The sequence below is a fragment of the Siphateles boraxobius genome, unplaced genomic scaffold, assembly GCF_051911475.1.
Source record: "Siphateles boraxobius isolate OS27281-9 unplaced genomic scaffold, OSU_SipBor_1 9, whole genome shotgun sequence".
NCBI lineage: Eukaryota > Metazoa > Chordata > Actinopteri > Cypriniformes > Leuciscidae > Siphateles > Siphateles boraxobius.
In genome coordinates, this window is record NW_027509219.1 from 27,715,732 (window position 1) to 27,743,662 (window position 27,931).

General features: G+C 37.4%; 1 protein-coding gene across 5 annotated transcripts in view; it reads left to right on the forward strand.

The window, feature by feature from the left end:
- Positions 1–27,931, forward strand: part of LOC143732405 (cytosolic carboxypeptidase 6-like) — a 370,731-nt gene that overhangs the window by 8,181 nt on the left and 334,619 nt on the right. For all 5 annotated transcript variants that reach the window (XM_077223445.1, XM_077223442.1, XM_077223444.1 and 2 more), the window contains exon 3: positions 22,618–22,742. In XM_077223445.1, the coding sequence (XP_077079560.1) occupies positions 22,618–22,742 (125 nt within the window). The remainder of the gene's footprint in view (positions 1–22,617; positions 22,743–27,931) is intronic.

Genomic DNA, 27,931 nt, shown 5'->3' on the forward strand with positions numbered 1-27,931 from the left:
TGCTTTTACAAAGCAGTAGCATGAGTATAGTTTAACTACTTAAAATTATGATAAGCTTGTAGCTTAGTAAACAATGTTTTCAGAGTTGCTTCCCCAACATTTATACAGTATTTGCACTGTGACTGCTACACACAAGATTTCAATCCTTGATGGCACCATCCAATGGAACTTCAAGCAAATGCTTCTGACTTAAAAGCCAAGATATCACTCAAGTTCCTTCCCTCTGCCAGAAAAAATGTTTCTTGTTTCTTTCTCCCTTTAGACAGCTGTCATGAGAGAGAAAAAAAAGTCAGAAAAATGTCTCTTATCTTTAGTATCCGGGTAATAAATTCTAATTGGTTAATTAAAACAGACCATGGATACGTAAACTATTTACTGAAGGCATAAAACACTTAATTTACATTTAGATGAGATGTAACTCATTTTCTTGTCAGCCATATGCAGATTAGGTCAGTGGTATATCTTTTCTTAGGCATTTGGGCCTACAGGTTTCTAATTCTCTCACTTCTGTGTCTCTGTCTTTTTTAGCATAACTTATTAAAATATCCCCCATTATGCACAGTTTGATAGTAAAAAACATAATGAATATTTCCCGAAGGCGTCATTAAAACGTTATTGATGGCTCTATAGATATAGTTACGTTTGCCGCATTATGTAAATTCCATAGATTCTTGAATTTAAAAGAGCTTTAATGTTTATAATTAGCACTTTAATCGTGTGATATTATCTGAGGTTTTTAATAATGTGGTTTTATTCCAGTTTAGAAACATTTGTTTGTCAATGTTTTTTTGGAGTAGCTGACTTTTAGAAAACATTTTTTTTATAACTGACATTGACAGGATTGATAGTCTTGCATTAATCTATGGCCTCCGGATACATTTTTTTAGCATGCCAGAATCAAGTATATTTAATGTGAACCTTTTAGCATTTTGAGGAGATCTTGAAGGTTTTGAAGTGCATGTCATTCATTACCTAACTCCTTCCCTTTCATTCGTGTAGATGTTCTCACATTAGTTTCATAATTCATTCTGGTGGTAAATTGTCAAAAATATTTCTCCACATGCAGATGCTTATCAGAGGCTCTGAGTGATACAACTTATTGACTGTAGCTTCTGATTAAATCTGGTGCCTGCTGGAGGCAGAGGAAGAAGGTGTGTGTGTACACAAGTGCATATATGCGAATGTGTGTCTACATAATGATTCGATTCCTACCAAGGGCAGGATATAACGTATCCACCAATGACAATCTGAGATGTGCGGTACCCCCTAAGCATTTAACGGATTTGCACTGGGGATTTTAAATTATCCATTGTAATCATAATAGATGAAAAAAACTCCTTCGATTCAGCGAACAAAAGAAATGTGTTCGGAGAGGGGACAAGGCCTCAGCCGCACGCTTGCTAATGAGGATAAACAGTAGGGAAAAATCTCTCCGCTGATGGGGCTTTAATTGTTTTGCGTTTTTCTTCTTCTTTTTTTACATTCAGTAGAGTTTTTCTGTCTGTTTTTATCTTCGCTCAAAGTCTTCATGCTTCATGTCACTCTTGCAGAGTGCATCTAGTGGATGAATGATTACATTTAACACCCCAGAAAGACAAGAGGGGGATGAAGGGAGGGAAAAAAAGTAAGAAGGCCAAGGGGACAAAAAGCAGCCAGGCTTGCCAGCAGATATTTATATACTTCAGATGTACCCTGAATCAAGACACTCAGATCCCCATTGATTAAAGAAGTGGAAACATTCTAACAATCAGGCTTTATGCTCAGCACAAGTGTCTGCTGGAAACAGCAGGGTTTACAGGGAGGATGAAGAGTACTTAAACAGATATTAGGCTACTCTAGATGTATTCCTGCCCTCAACAAAACATAACAACTACATGGACAAGCATAAAAAGACAAGTGGAAGAGATATTAGTTACAGATTTTGTGCTTAGTGTTTAGAAGATGAATATTATGCTTGTAAATGCTTTGGTGTTTAGGAGAAAAGTCATGCTCCTACTAAGAAAGCTACATCACTGTCTGGTGTCTTACGGTTTTCTCTTTTTTTTCTCTCAAGGTTTTAAGAAGGATTAAATTGAATTGATTTGGGCTGTTTTCTTAGAAGAACCAGCACAGGTTTCTGATTTATTGTTTTTATCAAGTGTCTTTTTGTCCCCCATTTAGCTAGTTGAAGCTAGCCTGCTTGTCCTTTGTCAATTTTGTAGCTTTATCTCTTTTATTCCTCTAACTGATCCTCAGGCCTCTGGTGTTATACAGCTTCGACCCTGAAGAAAATATCTGTGCACTCAGAGAGCATGTGTGGAAGAGGTTTTGTGCTCTTCCCCCTCCTAAACCACAAGGTTAACAGCCTCGGTTCTTGAGTTTTACTGTAACAGATCCTTACTCATTGTGGCCCTTTAATCATATATCACTCAAGTTAATGCACAAAGCCAAACGGCTGTAACATTTACAGGTATTTCACAAAGTGGTCTGAGCCATGTTTTCTGTGACAAAATACTGTCTTTTTTTCTTTTTCTAATTGATCCACTAGGGTTAATGTCAAGACGACATAAAGAAACAGTTCCAAATCATTCAGCTTCTGTAATTTACAATGTTCATGAGTAAAACGGAACGTGGAGTGTAGGACTGTAAAAAAACACGAAATCAAAGCACCACAATGGACTATGCTAAACCCATACCAAAAAGAAATCATAGCGCTGCACCGTACTGCTAAGCAACTCAACTAGAGCAGCAGTAAATAAAAGTTGTTCCAGAGGTGGTAAATGTTATTGAATTTTGATAAACACTTTATGTCCTTTAAAATAGCTAACAAATTATGCACAGTAGGGGCCTTTTTGTATTCCATTCTATTGTTTTTCTCTGCAATCATGTGTTAGACTAACCTCTTTGACAAGTGCACTTGCATCTTTTGCAGCATCTTATGCATGACACGCATTCTAAAAATGTGGCGATTTAGGTAAAGATGCATAGCTAGACCTTGCGTTACGTTTTTCATTCCACTGGCCTGCACTTTGCATTTAAAAAAAAAAAAGTCCCCTAAGTCATTGTAATTTAACATGAAAGAACAAGCATTTGTACTTCGAACTTTGCATATTTGTACCACATCCTTACAGTCTCATGCACAAAGATGAACCGCATAGCTGAACTATAATTTAAATTGGTCCTCACTCTTCCTGCCGGTATAGCAACTGCTTCTCAGAGCAGAAGTGCACAGTGGTCTGCGCACAGTCATGCTGTAATATTTACTCACCCCTAGAGTGCTCGGCTATACGTTTATTTCATGCAGCCGTTATTTTGAAATCGAAAGCGAGGCTCTGGTGGGAAGAACCCCGGAAGTAAAGATAAACAACAACGCCTTGGACTACCAACCTGAAGCTGCAGCTGCGATTTACACTATTGGATGTTAATATCCAATATAGAATATGTATATAGTTCCTGCTTCTATTTTTACTTTCTGAAAAAAACAATTATAAATGATTTTCACTGTATATAGTCTAAAGTATGAAAGAAATGTATGTACATTTTTTGAATAATTAATTTCAACATTAAACACAACAATACGCCATCACATTCGCGGCTCTCCTATGATTAAAGGCGATACTTCCGGTTTCCTTCCACACCGGAGCCTCGCTTTCGATTTCAAAATAATGGCTGCGTGAAATAAGCATATAGAGTGTCTGCACTGTGGAACGAGCTGGGCGAGCAGATATTTAAAATGTGCACTAGCAAATTAAACAGGTGATAATCCTGCCTGACATTCCCACCATCAGCCTTGGTTATGTTTGATCAGAGCCCTGCAGCTTGGAGAGATCTTGAATGAAACATCAGCTTTTAGGCTGTTGAGATTCTTGCATGGGAATATCATGGAGTGCACATGTGTGGTTGCGCATATTTTATTGACTTGTTCTTTGAGGTATTTCCTCTGGTATCTTGCTCTGCGAATGTCAATGTAATACAGTATGTTGTTATGGGAAGAAAGAGGCAGGAACCAGTGAATGTTCAACATACTTCAGTAAAGTAAACAAACGAAAGTAAAAAAAAGCAACTTAAAAAAGCCCAGGCCTGGTCCTCTCTCGTCCTTCACTGTCGTCACTCCTCCTTTTACGCTTCTCAAGCCATATATATATATATATATAATTTACTTTTAAGCTTTTAAAATAAAATAATTTGCTTGATTTCGTTGGTTCAATTTCACTCACATTTGTGTTGTTGCTGAACAATCTTTTGGTTCAGTGCTATCAAATTAGATACAGTGAGGAACCATTTTTCAAACCGTACAACACATTCCCACTTTCAGCCACTCAGTTTAGAAACTAATTTCTGCCATGCGTTTTACTTGTGAACGTGACGCATACTTCAATTAGCACCCTTCACTTGCTCTCACCAGCACATTATAATGGGCGGTATGAAGACTAGCATAACACTTACAGGCTCAGCGTTTTCTATTTTACTGTTATTAGCAGGAGGTTAACTCAGAGCACAACTGCCTCTTCTTTAAAGCAAATGGAATCTGTGCGGTTTTATCCGGACACTGACCCCTATTAGGAGAGACTTCAACGAATGGCGGGTTTCCTGAATATCTACGCAGGGTCATGGCGTATGCGTGTGTTTTTCTCAATGAGCTTTTTAACCCACTCTTGTGCTAGAGCTGTCAGAGCTAAGCCGCCACTCTTGTGTAGAGAGTGTTTAATATACTAGGTCAAGTGATCGAGTCAGCATCTCCATTGGCTCTATTCCATTTTATGTAGTAAAGTAATTTCAACTTGCTTCCACAGTTCGGGTTTTGTTTAAATACTTCTTTCGTATTTAACGCTTCAAGGACCGTGGCTGCCTGTCGGGCCATTGTTTGCTGCTAAAGCTCTTGATCAAAAACATGACATTTTTGTGCATTCAGAAGCAAAGTTCGGAAACAACGCCGCGAGTGGGGAATTTAGAGCGTCTCACAGGTGAAAATGACTACACACAGAGTCGTGTTGTGATGCGTTGCCGCATGAACACGCTGCTCCATGATGATGGAGTAATCCATTTCCCCAGCAGCTCTCCTGATGCCGTAAATACTGGGGCCAGGCGGACATGTCATTCCTCATTCTAGGCAAGGACATGCAGTTTGGGAAAACGCTGGAGATTTGTAACGCTTTAGCGCTCTGTTTTTCCTTTTTCTTATTTTACACCACCTCTGTTTATATTACTGATTTATTTAAAACATTTTCTTTGAGATAAAGTTCATTGATGTGATGTGTCAGGTTCACACATTTGTATGCTCTGGGTAAGTTTGTAAACCGATGCATAAGAAGCATAGAGGAATTTTAATAGAAATATTCAATAACACATACAGTGCTACTCAAGGATATATAACAAATGTTTTGCAAGCAGATAACTGCTTCCTGTGTACCGTCCTCAAACTTGTTGACTGTTATTCTACATCATTTGATGAGCACATTCCCCCCTACAAAGATAAAAGCTCTAATTGTTGCTCTCTGCTGAGATTGTATTCAAACACTTCTGTGTTACGTAAAATCACAAAGTGCCGTAGTGAATCTAGATGTACTGTTTTGCTAACAGCACCTCTTGTTTGCAATGCATTCTTCACGCTGACATCTCTGTAAGCACAGCATAGCATTTTTATTTCAGAATGATCAGTATTGATCTGTAAAATGATGTGATATTCATCATGTAAGAATATTATTCAGTCTAAATTTGGTTTGGTAGATGGTAACATTAATAGCAAAATCTATTGCCTTTCATCTGCCACTGTAGGCTGTGAGGAGTGTGTCGGAGAAGATTTTAGTCAAAAAAATTCTTTGAGAGCGTCTAAAAAAGGCCAATGTCTAGAAGAAAACCAATTCTAGACCGCCCACCGTCTTTGAATCAGGAACATTTTATGTGTGCAAATACTTTGCCCTTAATTAGAGTAAAAACTTTGCATTTGTCCTTTGAAGAAGGTTCAAGAAGCTTCCTTGCTCTTGGCAGCCACCACTGATTCCAGTGCCTCCCACCATGCAGCCAAAAATGACCATCCCTGATTTATTTTTCCCTTGTAATAAGAGATATTAAAATGAATATCAAATGTAAGTTGAATCCTTCATAGTCTGCTTTAACACAGCAGCAAAAGCACTTGTCAGTCCCAATTTATAGTGCTAAATGCGGTTACATTCACACACTAGTCAGTTAAACCAGAGTGACACGAATGTTACTGATATATATATATATATATATATATATATATATATATATATATATATATATATATATTATTGACGTCTTTCGGCAGTTGAAACCCCGATTGAGCGATTACATGTGACACGATTCGGATTTCGGTAAGTTGTTCTGTATCTTTCAACATATCTTCTGATGTTTATTCAGGTTTATTTTGTGCTGTAACAAGTAGTAAAGTGGAAACGATGATCAGTTCACATGCGCCCCGCGCTGCTGCTTTGCTTAAACTGAGGCGCTATGCGATCTGTCACGTCACAATAAATGGGGCCAAAATGGTATTTATTGTTTGAATTTCGTTATAAAATTGACAGAATTTGAAAGCTGAGACTTTGTTTCATATCAGAAGTAACAAAGCACAACACTTATTGTGATTTATTGGATGGGAGGTATGTTACAAAGCTTTCATCAACTTCATTCATCAACTGAAAACAGCATAGACTGAAAGATAGATTTTTGGGATTTAAGAAACGATATTGGTTCTTCAAAATGAAAATAGATTTAAATTAAAATAAGTTAAGATATTTGTTCATACAGTAATGGCTGAAATACAATATGTAAGCTGGTGTGTGAACAGCTCTAACATTGTCTGTGAATGGAGCTAAAGTTGATGTATAGACAGAGTATTAGCAGCCTTGCAGAAATCCAATAAGTGTGCCTTCCCCCCTAGTGAGCTTCTCTTTGTATTTTTTTTTCCTTTCACCATATATTTAGAGCACTGTTGCTTAATTCTCTTAAGTAATTACACCATGGTGGGTGTAGTTTGCTAGAGTACTTTTGCAAAGGGAGGTGAGAAGGAGCACTGATTTTCTGCCAAGATTTCTGAACAGCTTGCAGTTGAACCCCTCCGTTCTTTTTCTTTCCATTCGAGTCTATCAGGCCATTGACAGTAGCATCACTTTATGTATTTCCCTGCTTTGAAAAGCTTTTGCACGTTGTGAGATTTCTGTGTTTCTTGCTCGGGATGACCAAGAAGCCTTGCTGGCATTTTGTAGCCATCTTGGCCCACAATGGCTGTGCACCATTGATTCATCTGTGGTTTTATCACTGTGCTGCACAACACGACAGCGCACACCAGATGTGCACTAGTTACTGCATGCTACTGCTATGCGACACATCTATGAGTTTATCACTGCATACCAACCCCTTAGAGTGCTGACTGCTGCCTGGTAGAGGAGTCATGTGTTAGTATTCACTCCAAACCGATTCCCTGGCATAGTCCAGATGAAACAATCATTTGGTTTAGCTCGGATGTAAATCTATTGGAAATAGATGTGCTTTGTTGAACCAGTGCTGCCTCAAGCTGTGTTGCTCTCCGGTTTTAAATGAAACATGCAGGGGGAAAAAACTAGAGATTCCTGAAAACATCTGATTACAAGGTTTGAGCAAAATTCATAATTCAAGATTTGTCTCTTTCAATTCATAAATGTGAATTTGACTTGACTTGGCCACACCCCAAATAAGTTGAAGAATTGGAGTTTGAATTGGATTGGAATTGGATTGGAATTAAATTGTTCTATCTATACTACTGTTCAAAAGTTTATGCTCACTAAGGCTGCATTTTATTTGACCAAACATGCAGTAAAAACAGTAATATTGTGAAATATTATTACAATTTGAAATAACTGTTCTCTGTTTGTATGTATTTTAAAATGTATTTTATTCCTTTGATGCCAAAGTGGAATTTTCAGCAGTGATTACTCCAGTCTTTAATGTCGAATTATTCAACAGAAATCATTCTGATATGCTGATTTGTTGCTCAGGAAACATTTCAAAACAGTTGTGCTGAACCAGTGCTGCCACCTATTATCCATGCAAAAGACCAAAAAAGACTTGTCTCTTTTGTGCATTTGCTTGTCAAATAATGTCAAACATTTTGTTAAAGAATATAACATCTTTGACAAAAAACAAAACACAGGTTTGTGAGTGTGTGCATCTGTGAGTGTGAGAGTTTGTGAGTGTGTGCGAGTGTAGTGTAGATAACAAGTTCTGACGTTCAAAACAAATCCTGTTAAGTTTTCTTAGTTGTATTTTTCTTTATTTTTTATAAATGATTTATTGTTCCGACAGCTCAGGTCCCTTTAAACAAAAATATTAATGTTTTTGTGCACTTTATTTTTAAAAAGCTTATATATTTGGCAGATGTAAATCATACATGTGAATGTTTTTTGTGTTAGTCCATTTTTTTATTAATACTTTAACAGCTCAGGGATGTTAAAGGAGCAAACTGTTTTTGCACTGTGAATTTGCACTGTGCGTTCTGTTTTTGTATACATTTATTATATTTTATTTTTTATCCGATTCATCGATTTATCGAAAAAAATAATCGACAGACTAATCGATTATTAAAATAATCGTTAGTTGCAGCCCTACATAAATTTATGTACTAAATGGACACCTTATATCAATTAGTTATTTGGTTTTTGGAAAGACACCTGTGAATAATCCTTCAATCAGATTGTTTACTTTGCTGGATATAGCAAATAATGACAAAATGAAATGTTAAACAAGATAAGCTGTGTATGCTCAATTTCACTATAAATGTTCGATTTATCCCAATTAAAAATTGTAATCTATTAACAGACCTATAAAACAGTGATCCATTTTTGTGTAGAATTATTGTGAACATTTTTGTTTTTTTTGTCTATGGATTCTATAAATCCTATAAACCTTCCCACTTATTTATTTTTTTTAAATTAAAAAGACTTTCAAACAAGGGAATTTACAATTAGAGTTAACACATTTCTTTTAATACAGGGCCTGAATTTGGTTTTGGAAAATAGGGGGGAAATCCCCCTTTAGGTCATTCTTATGGGGTGGGGGTGGGGGTGGGGGGGGTTAATTTGAGGGGGGAGTTTTTTTAGACAATTTAAAAAAAATACGTTTAGCTAAATGTTTGCTCACTCATTGTATTTGTGTTTTTACAATGGGGTCATTTTTTGTTTTTTTACACAACAAAAGGAAGCTTGATTTCAATCTTTGAATTAAATTGAAAAAAGGAGCACAAATAAATACATGAAATAAAGAGAAAAGTTTAGGTCTAACACTAGTATTCAGAAATGCTAGAAACGGAAAAAATAACACGGAATAGTCTTTTAGTCCTGTATAATTTGAATACATAGGCTATTAATCCTGATTCCTTACAATTAATGCTATCTTTTGTTGTTTTATATACAATAATGACAGACACATTTTAGGCTACTCTCACTTTAAGAGCTAGTGCACGGATCCATTAAGGGGCCGTTCACATGTTGCGTGTAAAGCGCAGTCCACGTCACTTTCTCCTCTTTTAAAAAGGGCTCCCTGTTGCTAAGCAATCATGAGCCACGTTCTCCATGAAGAGGAAGACGTTTCAGCAAAGGATGAACGCGCAAAAGACGTAACGTGAACGGCCCATACTGTTTTTCTTAGTGTCACATGCATTTTCTTTTTGTATTATTTTTTTAAGACATAACCGATTGTGTTTGAGAGGATACTCCCCAAGACCGGAATTTAGACAATGTTGTGTGCTTTTGACCGTTAAAGCACTATAATTCGCGAAAAAGAACTCAGTTTTGTTACTCACGAGCTGTTTGTCATGCGGTTTAAAATCGATTGAATGTTTAAATAGGTAAGACTTAAAAAGACGCACAAATTATAAACAATAGTGACGATGCAATGGCCCGATTGTGCAAGTGACATTTCCATCAAATGTCCCGACTCCTGAAACGCGAGAGTCTAGAATCACCGCCTGCAGCTGCAGCGCGATTGGCTTGCCTTGTGCAACCCATTTTGAGAGACAGAAAAGACGCGGCATTGGCAGAATCACTCAGGCTGTTTGTGAAATTGCGTCTCGCAGAATGTTTTAAAATGACTGATTTGATCTTATAATCTGTTAGGTTAAATTTACTCATAGGCCTACATATTAGATTGAATGAATGTTTGGGGGAATTTCCCGCATTATAAACGCAAGACCTGTGGGAATGATTAAAATGATGCGCAATACCCGCAATCCTGCACCGAAATTCGAGCCCTGTAATAGACAGATTTCTTGAATGGATTATATTTAAATTCACATCTTCACATCCTGTTTGCAACTTCAATTCAATTCTATTCAATTCAGGAGTTGATTTGGAATTTAAAAGGCATCCAGAATGGTGCACAACCCTGCTGATATCATCTTTATCTGAGTTTGTGCCAGGTGTTTTGTTGCACTTTAATAGAAATTATCAACATTTCATCTTTATTCAGTTTTTGTTTTGACATTTCATGCCTCCCTCATAATGAAAGCCCCTTCTCTTATTGGTGACTTATTTGAGTTGCTGTTAATTTCAGGGTCTCCTTGTTCCTGTCTCCATTGGTGCCCACCTCCGATTACAGACAAGTCAGCCCCAGGCATTAGAGCGCAGACCAACAGGGAGCATTAACTGTAAATAAACAGGGAAGCCGCTCCCCAATAGGACGCTACCACCCTGATAACAGACCCCTCTTAGCAGCATTCTGACCTTCTCTTTGCCACAGGCTCACCATGGACCCTTCAGCTTCTTGTGTCTTTATCTCCCAACTCTCCACAGGAAAGATTATTCTTATGGCCAGGCCAGAGATATCGAGCAGGAACTAGAGGAAGAGATAACGAACAAAGAGCAAGAGAGTGTGTTAGGGAGAGATGAAAACAAAAAGTCAGAAACAGAAAAGGACCTAGAATGTTGTCCTGCTGGCTAAGCGTCTTTTGTCCTTTGTAGGACTTCATATAATTAACACGTAAAGAGATAGCATGAAATTTGAAGTGACTTCTGTTTACCCACTAAGGACTCAAACCATACAGCTAACAAAATGATAAGGCAAGGAATGAAAGGGAAGGAGAACAAAGTGGTACATAATCTAAATCTGGATATAAAGGGGTAACAACGTTAACCCTGCATTTTCAGGAAATAAGATAAAGAGGGAAGACCACAGTTGACGGGGATGAGTGGCTCTTTTAAGAGAGTGCCTCCAGGAGTCTGGGGCTTCAGAAAAGCCGGCATGTTTCATGGCTGAGATCGATGATACAATTTAGTACATTTCACAGTGAATGCCTCCCTGTGACCTGCCGACTGTTATGAAATGAACACACTTGCTTTGGGCCCTTTTTTTATTCAAGCAATACCGATACAAGGGCAGCAAGAAAATTTGAACCTTTTCAGATTCATTGGCCCCTTTATCACTGCTGCCAAGCGTGTGGGCTGCAAAGCACAGATGCAGACACTCTGTATTTTGTGCCACTGAGGGTTCTGCATATCCATGCTAAAAGATAGATGTCAAGCAATTACTTCTCTTGAATTTATTTCCTGCCCCATTTTTGATAAAATGCTAATGCATGTGATTATTTTACTGTATTTAGTACCATTTTAATGACAGTCTAGTGATTTGGGTGACATTGTGTAATTGATGTCATTAATTAGCATCTAGAGGCCGTTTGGCTAAAAACCCACATTCATGCGCAGCACGGCCTTCCTCATGGGACTCCCAGAATGGCGATGGAAATAGTGGTAGTGTTGTGAAGAATGCTAGTTTGAAGGCTTTTACAGTTTTGACACCTGTTAAAGATGTTCTGAGAGTTAGAGGTCATGGCTCTATTCTTGTCTTGATTTAACATTTAATAAAAATGTGAAAAAGTTTAGCAGAGATGGAGAGAGAGAAAAAGAGGGACAGAGATGGAGAGAGAGAGAGAGAGATTGATGTTGTCTCTGTGACACCTTGCCTTTAGACCGAGAGCAGGAAAAACTGCATGAAGAGAGTTTGTCTGGAGGTCTTGTGAGCCAGATACCTTTCCTGGGGTTTGAATCAATTCCAGCTTTATCAGTTGTCCGTGTCCAGGTATTCTCACCCGTGGGAGAGTCTGATGTGTTTTCCAATAATGAAAAGGAGCACATGGCAAAAACACATTTAAGAGGTGGCCAGTCTCCAGAGTCACTTCTAATTTCCAATGCAGTTTGTAACAAAAGAAAAAAAAAACTTGTAGAAAGGTTGAAAGATATCTGTTTCCAATGCCGTTATCAGTACCTGGGATGCTCTAGACTCACACCACATTACCACATTTCTCACCAGTAATTAAACTACAGCTAGTCAATAGATACCAGATAGTGCTTGTCCTTGTTGCTCAAATAGATGTGTTTATCCCTATTATTTATTGCTTTATAATCAGCTACTTAGCATAACATGGTGACTTAATCTAAACAACATTATATGGGTTCCATACTATATTTTACCATGCATATTTTAATAAAATAATCTGTCACTGAAATGTACAATGTATAAACTACACTCCTTCATCGGTGGCTTATTCTCTCTCTCTTCTCTCTTCTTTTTCAGTCTCTCTGGTTCTCCCTGTATAGTCCTGTTCTCCGGTTGTGGTTTGTTAGGAAGCTGTAGACTGCAGAGTGTCCAATTGTTTTGGATAAGCAGGAGGACTGCTCTAACTGACCAGGCTTGTAGCTCTGTAATGGGATTAGCCAAGCCATGTTCCTATTGTATGCCTGACAGGCAGGCCTGCCCCCCATTCTGTTTCTCTCCTTTCTCTTTTTCTCTTTTCCCTTCTCTTTTCTGTATCGCATAGCTCCTCATTTGTTTCTTCTATTTCACATGCAGAAACAAAACATATTGTACATTTCATAGATTCATTTGCTTGAGCTTATTCTGAACAACTCTAAAAAATCTTTTAAAAAAAAACCCATAGAATTATAGATTTTGTCCATTCCACCAACATATTCAATTATTTGAAATATATTTCTGGTGCACATGGTTTGTAGATTCTAGGTGTTGAACGGTAATATAAAATAAGAAACCGAAGAATATAAGTTAGGCAAATCAGATAAGAAGCAATGGAGGCTACGTCTATGTTTTAGAAATAAGTGTCTGAATTGAACAGCTGGAAGGAAAGAACAGTGTGAGATAGCTGAGTGGAGACCACCCACATGCTTCTCCAGACAGCAAACACATTACATTAATACGGATTCTCCATTTGCTTTTCTCTTCTATGTCTATAACAAGGTTAACCACATTAACACACACACACACACACACACACACACACACACACACACACACACACACACACACACATACACACACACACACACACACACACACACACACACACACACACACACACACACACACACACACACACACACACACACAGACACACACACAGACACACAGACACCAGATAAGATGATTCAACCTCCCACTCTTTTCTCTATATGGAATGTTTATTTCAGTTCGCTGATAACAGTGGGAATTAACTCCCTATAAATGAGAAAGTGTCTCTCCTCCCAACAGCTCGGCAGTGTCGTTCTGCTGAGAGCAAACAGGCTATAAAACAACACTGCCTCTATTCCCATTGAACTACATAGAGTGATCCTCTGAGCTTGTGGCATTATTTGCAAAAAAACCAATTTGTTAAATCCTAAGCACTGTGTTATAGAAGTCTCTTATGACAGAGTATGTAGATGAATTTCTCAAAACAGCTGTAACAGGAGAATTTGCTTGCAATCTCTGTTTCTTGCTTTTTCTCCCTGTTTTCCACTGTTTTCCACTGTGTCCATCTACACACACACACACACACACACACACACACACACACACACACACACACACACACACACACACACACACACACACACACACACACACACACACACACAAACAGTACCACAAGTAAAAATACAGTCATTGATTTTTCCTCCCCTGGTTATACATTGAATTATCTGTGTTGTCAGTGAACTGTCATCCAAAATGGCGTTCGTCCTCCACGCTGTGATGGCTGGACCTCTCCTCCGCTGTAGTATTTATGCTTGTTTAGGGCTGGCCGAAGTGTTGTAGATTACAGCTCATCATGGTCTGACTCTGGAGTCAGGCACCATAAAATTAAAACTCAAATCAATGGTGTATCATATCCTCTCCCATCAAGCTGAGCAGAGACTTGTTGCCCTGGAGCCCTGAAGTGTATTTTTTTCTTCTCACAAATGTAAGGAAGGCTGTAAGACATAACATACCTGAACATTGAAGGAAAATGAATCGGATGCTTTCGGCTAAATCAGCATTTTTGTGCGTGCTTGTTTTCATATTAAAATGCTGTGTGTATCAAAAAATTAGCAGGGGTGGTTGAGAGTTTGTAAGTTACCCAGCAATGAATTTCTAAGAGGGAAACTGCAGTAGATATGTCAGGACCATGGACAGCGACTTCATTCCGCGGTCTTTGGGGAGCTGTCTTTGGTGCTGAAAAGTCAAGCGTTCTGAAAGAAAGGCAGTATGATCTGCTATTTAGATTCAAAGTCTAAAGTGTGTGCCCCCCATTTTTTGGGCCTTGCAATAAACTAAATTCAGCTGCAGATATACAATATTTATTTTTATTTGTTGTATTAACATTCAGCCATTGAAAATTATAGGATTAGATTTGAACTGGATATACTTCATTTTTTGTAGAGGTTATTATATTTGCTCAAAACAATCAAGGCAAGTTTTTTAACTAATTGTAATATTAGATTGCAAATTACGTGCAAAAATTATTTTCAGTATTTTTTTTTCACAGCTCAGTCTGTTGATTTCATTATCTATGACATGAGATACAGCCAGGGTCTAAAATTAACTTTTTTGTATACCTGCCAATAGCAAGTAAATTAAGAACATTTAATGACTAGTTTCTTACTGGCAATGGAACTGTATTTTGCATAATTTTATATACAATACATATGCGTTCCTATGAAAATGCTATTATTGATCTGTTTTTTTATCTTTCCATATTTGTGGCAGGGTAGGGATTCCCAGTTTTTTGTAAAACACTATTTCCTGTAAGGGTTAGGGTCATATTATATTATATTATATTATATTATATTATATTATATTATATTATATTATATTATATTATATTATATATCCCACTCGTGGAAGTCCAAAGCACGACCATAAAGATAAAGATACTAAATAGTCTTTAATAGTAAATATTCACAGAACAAACTCAGATAAAGGCAGGCATGCAAATTAGTACGACCACGTAAAACGGACGATACCGAACAAATGAGGATTCAAACACAGGAAATGAAATACACAGATTAACGAGGTGAACACAGCTGAACAGGAACCATAGCAACGCATCAGACACGCAGACAGGAAATGAAAACCAAACTAAACTGAATATAATTGTGTCAATATGAATATACAGTGTGTGTATATATATATACACACACACACACACACACACACACACACACACACACACACACACACACACACACACACACACACACACACACACACACACACACACACACACAGTATATAGCCTACAGTGTATATACTGTACATACTGTAGGTTTTATATATTAGGTTATATATATATATATAGTTAGTTTTAGGCCCTATATACAGTGGTGGTCAGAATGAATGGCACCCCTGGTATATATGATCAAAAATGGGTGTAAAATATAAGTCTGCATTGTTTATCCTTTTGATCTTTCATTCAAAAAATTCACAAAAATAGAACCTTTCATTGAAGTAAAAGAATGAAAGTGGGGGGTAAATCACATTATGAAATAAATGCTTTTCTCCAAAACACGCTGGCCATTATTATTGGCTCCCTGTTATTAAATACTTTTTGCAACCTCCTTCTGCCAAGATAACAGCTCTGAGTTTTCTTCTATAATGCCTGATGAGTTTGGAGAACACCTGACAAGAGATCAAAGACCATTCCTCCATTCTGAATCTCTCCAGATCCTTCAGATTCACAAATACATGTTGGTGCTTCTTCTCTTCAGTTCACTCCACTCATTTTCTATAGGGTTCAGGTGAGGGGATTGGGATGGTCATGGCAGAAGCTTCATTTTGTGCTCCGTAACACATTTTTGTGTTGATTTTGATGTTTGTTTTGGATCGTTGTCCTGATGGAAGATCCAACCACGGCCCATTATAAGATTTCTAGCAGAAGCGTCAGGTTTTGATTTTTTTATCTGTTGACATTTGATAGAATCCACGATGCCATGTATCTGAACAAGATGTCCAGGACCTCCTGCAGAAAAATATGCCGACATCATTAAAGATCCAATGGTATATTCAATTGTAGACATGGGTTTTTTTATCCCTGTTTGCACCAAACACATCTGGCATGTTTGCTGCCAAAAAGCTCTTTTTTTAGTTTCATCTGACCACAGAACCCAGTCCCGTTTGAAGTTCCAGTCGTGTCTGACAACTGAATTTACTGGAGTTTGTTTTTGGATGAGCGAGAGGAGGATTTTTCTTGAAACCCTCCCAGACAACATGTGGTGATTTAGGGTTTGTTTAATTTTTTTTAAAAATCTGTGATCCTTAAAGAGTCTTTGGCCACTCGAACTCTCCTCCTCACCGTGCATTAAGACAATATAGACGCACGTCCTCTTCGTGGCAGATTCGTAACATCTTTAGTTGATTTGAACTTCTTAATTATTGTCCTGATGGTCAAAATGGGGATTTTCAATTCTTTAGCCATTTTCTTCCAGCCACTTTCTATTTTGTGATGCTCAACAATCTTTTGATGCACATCAGAACTACATTCTTTGGTTTTACTCATAATAATAATAATAATAATAATAATAATAATAATAATAATAATATGTTTATTTTTTATAGCACCTTTCAAGAACCCAAGGTCACTTCAAAAAATGATACAAACAGTTGACAGACAAACAGACAAGCAATCTGGCTGATATAACAATTAAACTAACAGAAAAGCAGATGGAGACAACCAATAACTATAAATAATTAACATGAGAAGTTAGATAATCAAAGAAGACATACATTTTGATAAAGAAAGCATGTAACATAAAAAGTTAAAAAGGAGGACAGAGAAATAGAATGGAAAATAAATAATTATTTACTGAGCATGGTGAATATATGAGTTTAAAGTTGCGATTTAAAGGTCTGTAGGTCAGGGGTGGCACGAAGATCAGACGGCAGCTTATTCCACAGCTTAGTGCCTACATTGTGATGGATGATTAAATAGGGTTAAATTTAAAAAAAACTTTAAATTAAATGGATGATTAAAAAAATTATTTGTGGAAGCTACTTTTCTGTCTGTGATTGAATATGTTGACATAATAAACTTCCAGCTTACCTCTGTACCCTTCTCTGTATCAATTCTGCTAGTTACCAGCTACGCTCCTCCAAGTGGTTGCTTTTTAATGTACCCAGGGTTTTGACAGATCTGGGGAAAACTGCATTTTCATACTATGCACCCTGGGCATGGAATAATTTGCAAAAAGATCTTAAACTAGAAACGTGTATATCAATTTATACATTTAAGAGCATGATAAAGAATGTGGTAAAGGAGACATGTGGTTGGTTTTCTTGAGAGGCTTGAGTTTTTTTGTTTTGTTTGTTTTTTGTGTGAATTTTGTCATGATTGTATGTAGCATTTTTAATATGTCAGGGCTCCAGACTAACTTTTCCACTGGTTGCACTGGTGCTACCAACTTTCTCAGTTGGTCGCACCAGCATATGATTTGGTCGCACTTTTTTTTTTTTTTTTTGCTACATGCCATGGGATTAATCAATGCATGCTGATGAATAGTGGTTTTAATGGACCAAGGCTAGCAAAGGCTTTCTGGGTGGCAGCAGAAATACCTGTAATATATTAATTATCATTGCCAAATTTCAGGATTTTCATGGATTTTGGACAGTAATTTTAATCTGTAATTTTAAGCATTTTACATTTGAATTATATACAATCTATCTATTTACATTTGAATCATATTCTATCTATCTATCTATCTATCTATCTATCTATCTATCTATCTATCTATCTATCTATCTATCATCTTTCTATCTTTTAAAAATCATTAAACATTCAAATGTATGCATTACATCTTAAAAGATTAGAGTATTATAATAAACTGATATTTTTCAGATTTTCAGATAGATTTTTCGTTATCAAAGTTTATAGTTGTAACTAAAAGCAGAAAATTCACACTCCTTACCTTCTGCATTTTATAATAATTTCCTTTTCCTCTGTCGAGCGATCATGAGAGTAATCGCTCGACAGAGGAAAATATATCCGCTGAAAAGACGTAGGAGGAAGGGGCTCTGTGTTTCGTAAGACCATTTTTTATCATTTTTATATGCCTTAATTCGTGAATTCGTAATTGGCGCGTTTCACCATCAGTGTGCAATGCACTGCACGTGTCTTGCGGAAGAACATTGTAGACGGAACTTCTCTCCGTTAATGTCTATGGCGAGTCACGCAGGCACTGGGCTACTCCGTAGCCGAGACGACCCCGGGATAAAATAGTCCGAATATAAACACTTATTATAGGCGTACCGTAGTGATTCAGAATAAGTCAAAAACACGGTTTGGAAAATGGATTCATGAAGTAGCATACTCGTTCATTTTGAACATAAGTTACGGACTGCAGCAGATGATACCACGGCGTTCTGTTGCTCAAGCGTCCACTCGCAAAAATGCGACCACATAACATTTTAACTCGCACATTCTCAAAAAATGGTCGCATATGCGACCAATTTGGTCGCAGTCTGGAACCCTGATATGTTGTGTTTATGTATGGCTGCTACCTTGGCCAGGTCTCCCTTGTAAAAAAAGATTTTTGATCTCAATGAGACTGCGGTAAAATAAAGGTAAAAAAATTAAGGGAATTTGGCCTTTGTGTTTCCTCATATTTAAACTGAAACTAGAAGTCGTAGAAAAAAAGGTAAATATTAATGGCAAGATACTTCAGAGATATTTTACTCGTAAAAAATTCTAGGGGAGCCAATAATTGTGGCCAACGTGTTTTGTAGAAAAACATTTATTTCATAATGTGACCCCCCCCCCCACTTTCAATTATTTTACTTCAATGGAAGGTTAGATTTGTGGATGAAAGATCAAAAGGATAAACAATTCAGATGTATTTTTATTTACAGGCATTTTTGATCATATTTACCAGGGGTGCCATTAATTCTGACCACAAATATGTATAAATATATATACATAGGGCCTATTACTAACGTTTTGCTACACCTGCCAGTGGCCAGTGACTTGAGAACATGAACCAGCCATTAGTATTTTTTACTGGCCATGGAACTGTTTTTGTAAAAACAGGCCGTAATGACTCTCAAAATTTTTATTTCTCTATTCCAATTATATACCACAGCTAAAACTACTAGCCTAACTAATATAAATTTAAAAGATGATTAAAGACAAGTAAACAGTCAGTGATAAAAATAATCAAATTACAAGTAAAAGCACAAATAAATACAAGATAGCAAAGATATATATATTTTGGTATTTATTTTTTTATGTACTAGTTGTAGCTTGTCTTACAATGACATGAAAACTATTAGAAATTTCATCTCATCTCAACTATTAAACTATCACAATTAAGACCAAATCACTGGATCACTGTTACTGCATGTCGATGGCCAATATTTGATGTTAAAAGTGGCGTAAATGGTTAATGTTCTGGAATGGATGAATGATGAATTAGAGTGCACATCTGTCTGGAACAGGTGCAGCAACCAATCTCCCATTCTCCCATTCTCCCATTCTCTCTTTTTCTCCTCCAGTGACTGGCTCAGCTACTGATCCTCCCTTTCTCTGTGTGGTTGGCTGATGTATAAAAAATACATGTTAGAGCTGTGAAACAGATGTTATTTTGGTGTAAAGTGTGTTTGACTTGACTCTTCTCAGTTGCTGAGAGCTGTGGTGTGGAGCCCTATCACTGCTGCTGGGAGTTCATGTCTGTCATTCAGGTTAAGATATGAAGGGGAATGTGAAATGTCAATACATCTTGTTCTTAGCTGCTCTGAAGGTTTTGGAATATAAAACTGATTACATTCATCTAGATGTCTCTGTTTAAATTGGGTGTTCACCAGAGTTGTGTGTTATACTAGTACTAAAATATTATCATAGTACTAACAACTGACAGTGCTACAATATCACTAGGAAATTTTTTAGTAGTTGGCCCAAGTGACAATGTTTTGCTATTCAGTGCAGTTTAGGCAGTGCAAAGCTAATTTATTCATTACATTATTAATTTGACAGTATAACTGGTTCATATTAAAATTAAAAAACAACAACGATATTAATCGGACAAAAAATTAATGATGAATCAAATGTAATTTGGACCCTTTGTATAGTAGAATTAAATTTGCATCAAATTTGAGAAATATAAATATACAGAAAGCTGTCTGGTGTATATTCAGGCATACTGTATATGACATTATTACACATGCACATTTTGTTGTTTTCTTTCCTCAGAAAGAACTTAACGAAATGACTATTTATTTGATTAAACTCAAATTATTCTCATTCAATTATTGGATTTATTGACAGCCCTAGTTTATTTTCATTTGTTGCCCCAGACATTTTGATTTAGTATCAATGGCTTAGTATCAAACTCTAATGCAAACACACTTTCATAAAATATTGCAAACTGCATCTATTGATCCACACATGAAATTTAATTCAATTTCTCTCCTTCACGCATCATGTTTGAGTTTCACATGGACCTTTCCATTTAATTCGGATATGTTTATAAAGGTCTCTCATTGACCTTTGCAATAGTTGTCTGATAATCTATAAAAATGCCTTTCCATCAGGAGTGTGCTACTGCTGTCATACTTGGATTCTTGCTGCAGGAGATTTGTGTTTAAAAGAAAGTGACTTTAATCAGCTAAAGTGCCAATATCCATTTCATCTAGAGAGCACTATCAATCTGTATCCAATACACTGGAAGAAAAACGCAGTGACCATTAGAACCATTCGGCAGCTGTTCAGAAAATGAACAGAAAGGCATAAATTAGTTTATGAAGTTATATATTTAGGGGGAAAAAGGTGACAAGTTTTCATGTTTTATTTATAATCTGCTTTTTTTCTGGAAAGTGAGTCTGGGAGTCTTTGTAGAGTGAGAACTGACTAAATCAGGAAGTTGAAACTCGAAAAGGTTGAACTTCGCACTTTACAGTTTTGTCCTGAGAGGATCCGTTCCTGCTGGTTTTGGGGACAGGCGATTAAGTTTGTGATGAGTTTAGGAATGTTTCTGTTCTGGCAGAAGGATGACGTTCCGCTGGGCTCCGGAGTGACGGAATGGTGGTCACTCCATCTGTCAGTAATTAGCTCTGAGCTATCTTCCACCAGGCGGTGACTTCCACACTTCTTTCCCTGAACCCAGCCTGCATGAGCAGGGCAACCAGATGCATCTCCCCCTCCCTCCCTCCCTCCCTCTTTCTTTCTGTTCATCCAGCCTTATGAGTTAACTCACTCGCATTACCATTGGACAGGGCTGCTGGACTTGTACATGGCAATGCAGCATTTCACTAGTTAGTAAATAAGAAAGTTAGTTGTTGTTGTTTAGTAGATTCTTTTATCAGTGTATTACAGCAACAATCATCCCTGGAACAAACTGGCTGCAACCATGAGATTAAAGCCTTAACCTTATGAATAACCTTATGAATGCTAAATTTGTGTGAGTTTGGTGCTTTTTAGTTAATGTCTGGTAGTTTTTCAAACAAATTCTAAATTAGCTTGAAATTTAATATTAAAAACTCAATATAAAATACATCAAGCAATTTCATGTGTTCTGTATGTTTATTTCTCAGGTGCACGATGGGGATTGCTAATGGTTTTAAACCAACAAACTTCCAGTTATCAGACTAGATCTTTAACTACCATACCATACCACCATATTAACTTTATTGATAAAGCAATTAGCGTTATCTTTCATTTCTTTCATATTCCAAAATCAGTCATTAAAGACGGTTGTAAAGGCCTCAGATTGCAGCCTGTACTTGCGTGTTGCATTGTGGCAATGTTTTGTTGCTGTTACTCTGCATGGTGTGAGAAGATTGTCTGTGTTTCCATCAGCACGCTTATTTAAGGCTGATCTTTATTACCTGCCATTTGACATTTGTGTGGGGCCTGCAGGAATAATATGTTACCAACAAAGCACTTTTCTGGTTTGTTAATATTTATTTGTTTGCGGCAGCCATGTTGAGGCTTGTTATTGTGCGATCTGCTACCAAAGCTGTCTAGTCGTCACCTGAACGACTGCCAAGCGTCTCGGCTCGGCTTCCTCCATCCCACCCAGTAAGTGTGTGTATGTGTGTGTCAAAATCTGTGGGGAAAGAAAAGGTTTAGATGGCAGCGCAGCATTTTATTTCTCTTTACATAAATGAAATACTGTGAACACACATAGATAGGGATCCCAACTGATTTATTATTAGTCTACAGGGAAATATCTCCCAGTCACTGCTTTGTGACATATATTTGTACTCTGTGTGGAAATATATGTCTGCAAGGTAAAGCTTTTGAAATGAATATATTTCTGTATGCATATATTGGTGTATCATATAGCTATTGAATAGATTCAAGGCCTGAAAGTAACTCTGGACAACTTCTTTGTTATTCTCTATGTCTCTCCATAGGTAACCTGGGCCGTGTTGACTACATCAGTGAATTTGAGTTTGATCTGTTCATCAGGCCTGACACGTGTAACCCGCGGTTTAGAGTGTGGTTTAACTTCACGGTGGAAAACGTTCGAGAGACTCAGGTGAGCCCAGACCAGCACAGAGACTCCTTACAAAAGCTTACCCATCGGAGATGCTCCTATAATTTTTCAGGCTTGGATATAAATGTATCCGGGTTTCAAAATTAAAACTTGCCGAGCACCATGTGCAAAAAATAGAAGAAGAAAAAAAGAAAAAAGGCTTAGGGACTTAAATTAACTAGTTAAATGAACAGTTTTATCATGTTAACCACAAATCTTTCCTTTGAGACATTTTTTGCAGTATGTACAAACATTCACTACTGTTTGAAAGTTTGGGGGCAGTATGATTTAATTTTTGTTTTTTTCTTTGAAAGAAGTATTTTTCTGCTCACTAAGACTGCATTTATTTGATCAAAAACAGTGAAAACAGTTCTGTGAAAACAGCTGAATTTTTCGCATCAATAACCTAATATTCAGTCACATGATCCAACAGAATTCATTCTAATATGCTAATTTGGTGCTGTGATACTTTTTTTTTGTATTTTGAACGTTTTTTGTATGATGTAAAAATGTTTGCACACTTCGGTGCTTAAATATTTATATACATTTCATGGATGCTACAATTTTTTATTTATTTGTTATTCTTTCTTTCTTTCTTTCTTTCTTTCTTTCTTTCTTTCTTTCTTTCTTTCTTTCTTTCTTTCTTTCTTTCTTTCTTTCTTTCTTTCTTTCTTTCTTTCTTTCTTTCTTTCTTTCTTTCTTTCTTTCTTTCTTTCTTTCTTTCTTTCTTTCTTTCTTTCTTTCTTTCTATTGTAATGTGAAACACATGCAAGTTTTGAATGCCATGAATGATTGAAAGATATTTGAGCCAGTGAGGTCTGCTTGTCATTATCACATTGATGATATGCCAAAAAAATTTCAAGTGTCACCCACACGCTCCCAAAGGTAGACAATTATCAGCCAAATAAATTCATCCCTTATGCTGACGTGAATCCTCAGCAGATTGGATGACTGATGCTTTAAATGACGTCTCCGGCTCCTGGAAGAATCAATATCGCAAATGAATCTTAAATCATGCAGGCTTACATGAATTTAAATCAGTTTTTCTGCAGAAGCGTAATGCTCAAGTGCCAGTTCATGCCTGTAATCAATTTACAGAGACCTTGTGGTACACACGTCAGACACACAGATTGGTTTATACACATGTAATTTTGGATGATTGAGTCAAGTTATCTCTCAAAATGAATAAACTTCTCTATTTTTTAATTTTTTTAATTTTATTATTTTGCTTTTTCACATGGTTTGAAATAGCATGTGACAAATCAACAAGTGGAAGTGTCCTTCCCAAGAAACATGCACTAGTCAAATTGACAAACTTCACCTTGTTGTTGAGATTCAAGTCTGTATTGCTCTTTTTCCCCCTCCTGTCCTCTTAGCTTTTCACTGCGCAGACAGACAGTATCCACTCATGAGCTCAGGACTTTGTCATTGGTGGAGAGGAGTGGTCACATGCCACAGTGATATGTGGGAACAGAGGGCGTGTCCGCCGGACAGGCCAGCTGGCTGGGCCGGGCTGCAGTTGTTTAGTTTTGTTAACACCGGTCGAAGTCTCATCACGGCTGTCATTTTTGTTTAATAGCTAGAGGACGGTTTACACCAAGAAAGGAGGGGCGGAAGGAGGGCACGTACGCTATCTCACTGATCTTAGATACCTACACGCAAGGATTGTACATTCTGAGGACGATATAAGGAGGGATGGAGAGAGACGGGCTGTTATTAATCGGAAGTGCTTTACAAAGAAATATGAGAGACAAAATATAACATGCGAGAGAGAGAAAGACTAGATGAAAATGTGGGATGCTGTTGCCATCTTCTGTAGCCTGGCTCTATCAGCCCATCTCCCTGCAGTGCTGTAGTCAGCGCTAATCAAATTTTATGGGCCAGAGATGAATGGAAGCTTTAGTCCGGGAGTCTGATCGATTTTAGGGCCAGATACCACTCTGCATCCTGCGCCAACAGGATATTTGCTGCTATGGCAAAAAAGAGAAAGATCAGGAGGGGAAAGAAAACACACACACACACACATCGTACACACTACAGGTGGCAAAAGAGAAACATTTACACTATTAGCTTTGGATGTGCTTTGTTGATGCCGACTCCACCCTCCCCACTCTCTCCCGCTGTCACCACCTTGCCCTCTGTCTCCGTAATCTTTTCTCCATCAATCCAATTTCCGTTTAAAATGAGGACTAGTGTGAATTTAATCTACTTCAGTGGGAGGAGGTGGGGCGATCGGTTGGTTTAGCGGAATAGAGTTTGTTTGGTATGGGTTGTCTGTGAGAGTGAACTGCAACACACATTGCATGTTTTGTTAATTTATTTTATTTATTTATTTATTGACAAGTGTTTTATTCCTGCACACCCAACTCTCCCTTTACTAAAGAACAGGAGAATGGGAAGCTGTGAAAGTGTGTGATACTGAAGCTGAGATGACCATTTTTGGCCATTTTGAAGTAAATGTAAGCTGGTGAAACAAATTTTGGTCATCTCAATCAGCTTAGCGGCTTTGTGGAAATTGGCTGCAGCATTTTCTTTTTTATGATGGATGGATGTCTTTTTCCCTTTCTTCTTCACCGCAAAAAACTGGTTACCTTAGAACCTGGGCTCCCTCCCTCTCGTTGAGCTGGGGTTAATTATTTTGCGATGCGATGGAGTTTGTGGTTTCTATTTAATCGATGACTGTAATTCTGTGTGTGTGGTGGTGTCATGAAGCTGTTGCTTTAATGCAAATCCAAAATGTGCATTTTCCTGGGTCCTGTTTTGGAGACAAAAATGCTGTAACCTATTTTATTGTCTTTGGAGAGGATGATTGTATATCCTTTCCTTTCCTTTCCTTTCCTTTCCTTTCCTTTCCTTTCCTTTCGCTATTATAGGCAAAGGTTCCTGATCACACCTGCTCATAGATGAAAGGACCTTCTGAGTCATGCGTATGATGATCTTAATTAATGTCATTAAGTATGTGTTTTTTTTTTATCCACTCTGTATGAGAATCAAAGACTGCTATTAACTCATCAGAGTGACGGCAGCGCAGTGTAAACATTTTGACATTTTGTATCTGCACAAAGAAAGGAAAAGACAGAGCAGAGAAGGGAGATGGGAGTAGAGATCCTGACCCATCCGTGAGTGCTGTAATGGATGAAATGCATATTGATTTTTTTTTCTGGAGTGGAGGGAGACTGGGTGGAGCAGGTGTGTGCTTGTATTAACAGTAGCATTAGCGTGTGTTTGTGCATCAGCATCAATGTGTGTCTATGTGTGTGTGTGAATGTGATGGTCTTGGTGTGTGTTGTTGTGTGTGTGTGTGTGTGTGTGTGAGTGAGTGAGAGAGATTTGCGGGAATGGGCGTGTGCTGTGTGATCTTGGCTGTGTGTTCTGGGAAGGCTGCTGGAGGTTGTGCTGTGTAACATCAGCTCTTTGGCACAGCCCGGGCTCTGCATCTGACTGTGTAAACCTGCATAATGGACTCTTATCACACACACACACACACACACACACACACACACACACACACACACACACACACACACACACACACACACACACACACACACACACACACACACACACACACACACACACACACACACACACACACACACACACACACACACACACACACTTTTTAAATGTTTGTATGTTTGTACAGGGACATTTAACCCTTCTGGTGTCCTTCAGACTGGACTGAGGGACATGGTGGGAGGGATAATGAATGTATGCAGCTCTGTCTCTGGAGGACCAGAGCTAGATCTGTATGTCCAAGGGTGTTGCCATTCGTGTATCCTTGTGTATGTGGACATGTGTATCCGATATTGAGGTGTAGGATTAGAGGGCAACCGATGCAGTGTCTAAACAGGAGACCATAAAACAGGTTGCATCTAGGGTTGGTGGAATGACCAAAATGTAAATGTGCTTATTTTGGATCAAGGTAACTGTATACACTTAAATTAATTCAGCTTGAATAAACCAAATATATTTAGATGTCCTTTTATATTGAATATTGTCATAATATTGAATTACTTCTTTATAAAATTATATATATATGTATATATATATATATATATATATATATATATATATATATATATATATATAAATATATATATATATAAATATATATATTATACATGCATACATAAGTGTGTGTGTGTGTGTATGTATGTATGTATTTGTATATGTTTTTATATTTACTTTATGCAACATGTTGAATGCTAAGATTATTAAAAATCTTTTTTAACATTTTGCCATTTCTATTCGAACATTACTGGATATGATATACTACTGTAGCTAGATTTATCATTGCGAGATTGGTACAATGACAGGAAAATAGAAAATAAAGATAAATATTCTAATTTACACTTTAATAGAGATTATGTTTGCATCTTCCAAACGATAAAACCCACTCACTAAGAAATAAATAAATATGTTGCCTGCTGTCTTTAACACGTCATACCACTATAAAGACAGCAAAAGAACAAATCAAAAAATAACAATATTTCAACTCGCGTTGGTTCTGTTCACTTTCCTCTAGAGTCTTTGTGTGTATTGTCTGGTATTTTCTTCCAGTCTGTGTAAGTCATGTGCTTTTAAGTCATTTCCCTGTCATCCTCTGCCCACCGTTTTTGAGGTGTCTCCAGGGGGCTGGAAGGAGAGAACAGATGTCTGGCATGTGGCAGGGGTCCTGTTCAACCCTTGGTGAATTGTTTGAGGATTACATTTGTAATTTAGGTAAAGTAGTCCGACCAGCAAGGCATTGACCTCCTATATTCTCATGCAGGTTAAAAATCTCCTGCTGGATTCTTCATAAACATCATCTTAAAATGTCATCTGTCATATTAGAAATAAACAGGCTTTCTTAATCCATCAGCTCTGATTTTACTTGCAGATGTTGTTTGTTTTTATTTTTATGTTATTAATTAGGGTTGTCAACTTAACATGTTGATTTAGTGGGATTAATTGTTTAATATAACTTGTTAAAAATTAGCTCAATTAATCATGCCCCTGACCCCTTTGTAAATGCCATTATAAGAATTGTTTTCTACCATTGCAGCAATTCAAGCTTTAAGTACTACTAATGCAGCCAGCTGCTATACATGTTGGATCGAGTGCAACAGATTGGAACAGAACACAATGATTGTGATGCTTTTTTGAGAGTTTGAAAGGTTGAGCTCCTTTCCTTCACACAGGATGCATTC